The sequence below is a fragment of the Cajanus cajan genome, chromosome 2 (assembly GCF_000230855.2).
Source record: "Cajanus cajan strain Asha chromosome 2, NIPB_CcT2T_4, whole genome shotgun sequence".
NCBI lineage: Eukaryota > Viridiplantae > Streptophyta > Magnoliopsida > Fabales > Fabaceae > Cajanus > Cajanus cajan.
Window position 1 is genome coordinate 32569122 of NC_138518.1, and position 5070 is coordinate 32574191.

The following is a 5070-nucleotide window of genomic DNA, read 5'->3' on the forward strand; positions in this document are numbered from 1 at the left end:
TTTCCATAAAATTTAATGTAACATTCCATCTCCAATACAGAAACTACATTTTTTCCCCGCTTAGTCAACTATTTTTAAGAACCAATTCAATTGTACTTCAACGCAACCAAACATGAGAACTCAAATGGAAAGATCTGCAGATTCTAAACTCCCACGTACTTGTAACTGTAAGTAACGGCCAAAATAAAACAAGGAGATTGAACAATTAGTGTGAAAACAGAGCTAAATATAGTGTATAATATCATAAAGTCCATCAACATATTTGACCAGTTTTAAACGCCCAGGAAACTGAGCAGTGGTAACAGACTAATGGTGCATGCTATGGCATTGGTATGATCTGTGAGGTAAAAATTGTTTGATACTAGCATATATGAAATACAGTTACAAACACATTAGGATATTAATTTTAACCTAAATTGGTTGTTGACAACTCAAGCATTTTGCTTGTATGCTTGTATAAATCATGATCATGATTATAACCATAAAGAATATAAATAACAAAACTTATGCAGTTATTCTCCTCCTTCCCATCCCATTTGACGAGCCCGTCGCTCCCACACCAAAGTCAACTTTCTCTCCTTGGTGAGAATGGCCTCAGCTCTTTCTCTTGCCTGCTCACATGTTTCAGTTGCAGCAATGCATTTGTCGGCCTCTCTCTGGTACTGAGACGCGACCCTTTTCGCTTCTGCCAATGTTATGTTCATGTGCCGCGTGTTGGCTTCGGTAACAGACTCTTGCAACTTCAGCTCCTCACTCAGAAGGTCCACAAACTGCTTCTCCATCTCCTCCTTTAGATCCGGGTCATTGCTCCCGCAATCTGTTGATTAGATCAGTTGATGTCATCCGCATGCACCATGCAGTTTTCAGTAGCAAAATTAGCAGAGTTTGAGCATGACGATTTTGAGAACTTGATTAATGGTTGGCATAATCTTAGATTCATCATTACACCTATTAGAAAATAAGATATTTGACATGATGGGGATCTAGATTTTCTAATGGTCAAAGTAATAGCACCTCTTCCACTCATATTTCATCTTTAACAGTATGGTTAATTTAAAATCTTAGTTAGACCCTATAATTTTTTACACATTTTCAGTTTAGTCACCACATTTATTTTTTCAAATCAGTTCTCCCACTTGGAGATGTTTTAACAATAGTCCCTATTTCAATTTAGTCCATATTGGACAATTTAGCAAGAGAGACAGAGAGAGAGAGAGGGCATCTAAAGGAGCAGACTTTGGTGAAAGGAGCACCTATTGGCCTTTTCAATATTAAAGATAACATCTAAAGAAGAACATACTAGCCAAAGAAATACCTACTATGTTAGCCAACTGATTGTGTTACAGCAGAAACTGATGGTGGAGATTATTGTGAACAAATTTGTAAAGTGAGGAAAAAATCTTTAGGTACTAAACTTTTGATTGAAGATATGAGAAATGTTAGCGGCACTCTCTAACACGAATTTGGATCCTCTTATGCAATCTTTTCTCTCCAGCCTCTCTCCAGCAACACTAATAATCATTAGATATATCTAATGGCTCAAATATAATCTTATAATTAATGTAATTTCTTAAATGATTTTTATAAGATTAAATTTGAGCCATTAGATATATCCAATGGTTATTAGTGTTGTTGGAGAGAGGCTGGAGAGAGAAGATTGCAGGAGAGGATCCAAATTCGAGACTCATTAAATGAGATAATGACACTCGTAAAATTTGTGATTTCCAGTAAATTTCATCACATAATAAAGTATGTTAAAGAAAGTGTCTGCTAGCATTTCTCATTGCCAATATGTCTCTAATCATCCAAATTGATACAGTCCTAATTAGCAAGACAAAAGAAGTCACACCTGAACTCCAACCGAAAGATCAAATCAAATTGCTTAAAAATCTAGCTAAGAACCTAAAACTTAGTTTAGGCATGTGATATGATACAACACAGATACATGAATCCAAAACATTCTTCAAAATTCAAGATATAATATGGATTAGATGCAACTGCTTTATATAAAACATAACAGAGTAATGAGACGATACTTCAAGGGAGTGAAAGAGGGTGTGCAAGGCCAGAACCACAAGCAATTGAAGGGGATGTTAACAGATGTGATATGCAACCCAAAAGAACATGCAAGACCCAACACTGTAAGAGCTATGATGTGAGATATGAAAAGGCCAAAAGATGTATGAGACCAGCAAGATCCATCCCTTCCCCTTTTGCTATAAGTGGAAAACAGTAAAACAAAGATTTGGAGGCAAACATGAATATATTAATGTATCCATATCTTTGTTTGGTAAGGTAAGTCATGTCTAATAATAAAACACACATGATTAGAGACTTCAAAAAGGAGAAAGTCTAACCTGAGACAGAGAGATTGGCCAACCCTGTGCACAGAGACACGAAAGAAACAAATCAGACACACAAGTTTCGATTTTGAGGCAAGAAATGCAATTGCAGAGAGAATTGAGAAGAAAAGGAATTGGTGGGTAGTTACCAGGAGCGAGTTGGAAGAGGGAGAGAGGGGGAGGGCAGTCACAGATGCAGGGAGGGCAAGAGAGTTTGGTGTGGGAATTGCGGAGAGTGATTTTGTTCTTGAAACGCCAGTACAAGGCAGGGCCACACACTACCAACGCCGACACTACTGCGAACAACACCAAACAGCCCCTTAACCACCCTCCCGAATCAGATCTCCCCCTTGACATCTCTCTCCAACACACAGACCAGATCAGATCAGATCAGATCCAATTCCTTAGTCACTATTCAACAATTCCACTTTCCCAGAACCAACACGAATGAAAAATCACGTTTTTATTATTTGTGTTGTGTTGTGCCCACTACCCAGCCCCTAGTGCTTTTTGCCCATTTGAAGAGGTCGTGAGTACACTGCGCGTGTCTGTCTCTCCATATCTCCTGTCTCCAACTTCTTTCCTTATTTATTCACTTTTTTTCTCATTTCTTGTAATAAGTTCAATACCACTACTCTTGGTTAGTGGGATAACACCAACTTTTGTTAACAAACCACTATCTTACTGCTTTACTTAATTATAACCAACACATTTTCACTTTGTTTCTCTTTTCTGTTTTAATTATATTGTTTTTTTTTTAATTTTAAAACAATTATTATTTATTGTGATGAAATTTATTTTTTACATACCATAAATATGGTTTACATAAGATAATGTTTAAGTAAAAAGTAGGATTATATGGATAACAAAACTGTTTATGAAACAATTTTGCACTAATTAATTATACATTTGGTAGTAATTAATTATTTTTATATTAAATGAGTTAAAATATAATTGTTAATTTATTATAATTTAATGATAAATAAGGATGTTGATAAAATATAATATATTTTATAAAAAAATATTTTGAAAAAAATAAAACTCTTGTAATGACAAATAATTTAAATTGTAAAGAGGAACATTGGGTTAAAGGTGTTTGTTATTTAACAGTTTCATTAGGGAAAGATCCATAAGACACATCTATCATTTGGATCATGTACTTGTGTTAGATCCATTTATACTTATTATAGAATGTGACTAATGCTCCCAAATTAAGTTGAATCCCAAGTCTCGAATTAACTAATCACTAAGGAAAAAATTTATGTTCATGATACATAAATCATATGGTTTCAAATAATTTTAAATGTCAACTCAATCATAACATTTCAACTATCTAAGCATTCTTACTTAGACTTTTCAACTAGCTAGCTAACCTATGACATAGACTTATCAATTGTATTCAACTGTTCAATTGTTCCTATTAATTATATATTTTAACTAGCTAAGCCCTTTTCTTTTAGAAAATTGTTTTTTCAAGAGGAAATGAAGACACCATGTTGTTTCTTAAAAAATGAACTCACATTTTATCATTGTTCAAATTTATGTGGATTGTATAATATTTGATATTATTGATGGGATACTCTGCAAGGAGTTTTCTAATTTAATGTAGAATGAGTTTGAGATGAGTATCATTAGAGAACTTAATTTTTTTTCCTTGGATTGCAAATCAAACAAGACAAAAAAAAATGGCATCTACATACACCTAATGAAGTACACCAAAAAACTTTTGAAGAAGTTTAAGAACATTAGTGTTATGCATGGATGAAACCTCAAAGAAAGTATATCAGACAACCTATAGAGGGATGATAGGACAACTCATATATCTCACATTGTCCAGGCTATACATCATGTACAACTTTTGCTTGTGTATCAATTTCCAATCTAACCTAAGGGAAGTACACTTAATCACAGTTAAACGCATATTTAGATATTTGAAAGACACTACTAATATTGGTCTTTGCTTTGAAAAAAAAGGCTATATAGTTTATTAGGATATTTTGATGCTGACTAAGCTAAAGATAGGATTGAACATAAAAGCACTAGTGAAGGTTGTAACTTCATTGATGGCAACTTAGTCTCTTGGACAAGCAAAATACATGGGACAATAAATCTCACAATGTGTGTATAATGTCTCGATTGCATATTGTTGTTCTCAACTTCTATAGATCAAACATCAACTTGAGGACTACGATGTGTTCTAGAGTAAAGTTTCTATTCTTTGTGATAACAAAATTGCTATTAGTTTCTATAAGAATCTCATCATGCATTCTAGGGATAAACATATAGAAATCAAACATCACTTTACATGGATTATGTTCAAAAAGGTATAATAGATATTAAGTTTATTAAAACCACAGATCAACATGCTAATCTTTTCACAAAACCCCTTACTAAAGATAACTTCTTCAAAATAATAAAGGTCTTGGTTTGTACTTGATGGAAACCTTAAGAGGAATTAGATTGTTGTAGCTTCTCCTTCAAGTTTTTCCTAGATCTTTTCCTTACTGACACTCCTCAAGCTTTTTCAAGGTCTCAAATGGATGAGAAAACCTTTGAAATCACCTTCAATGGTGAACAACTGATGGACCATGGGCCAAAGGCCCAAGCACAAGAGCTATGGCTAGGAGCATTCAGGAGGAGTTGGACACTTTGAAGTCTAGTGGGCTTTCTAAGCCCAAGGATTCTTCACTTGGATTACTCTAACATGAAGAGAAGGCCTAGTTCTAAT

At 34.3% G+C, this 5070-nt stretch overlaps 1 protein-coding gene across 1 annotated transcript; it reads right to left on the bottom strand.

Moving 5' to 3' along the window:
- Window positions 1-205: 205 nt before the first annotated feature.
- On the bottom strand, window positions 206-2934 carry NKS1 (ubiquitin-associated protein (DUF1068)). The gene is made up of 3 exons (XM_020366572.3): window positions 2492-2934; window positions 2358-2381; window positions 206-817 (listed from the first exon to the last, which is right to left on the bottom strand). The coding sequence occupies exons 1-3, from the start codon at window positions 2697-2699 to the stop codon at window positions 513-515; spliced, it is 537 nt and encodes a 178-aa protein (XP_020222161.1). The 5' UTR covers window positions 2700-2934; the 3' UTR covers window positions 206-512.
- Window positions 2935-5070: the final 2136 nt, after the last annotated feature.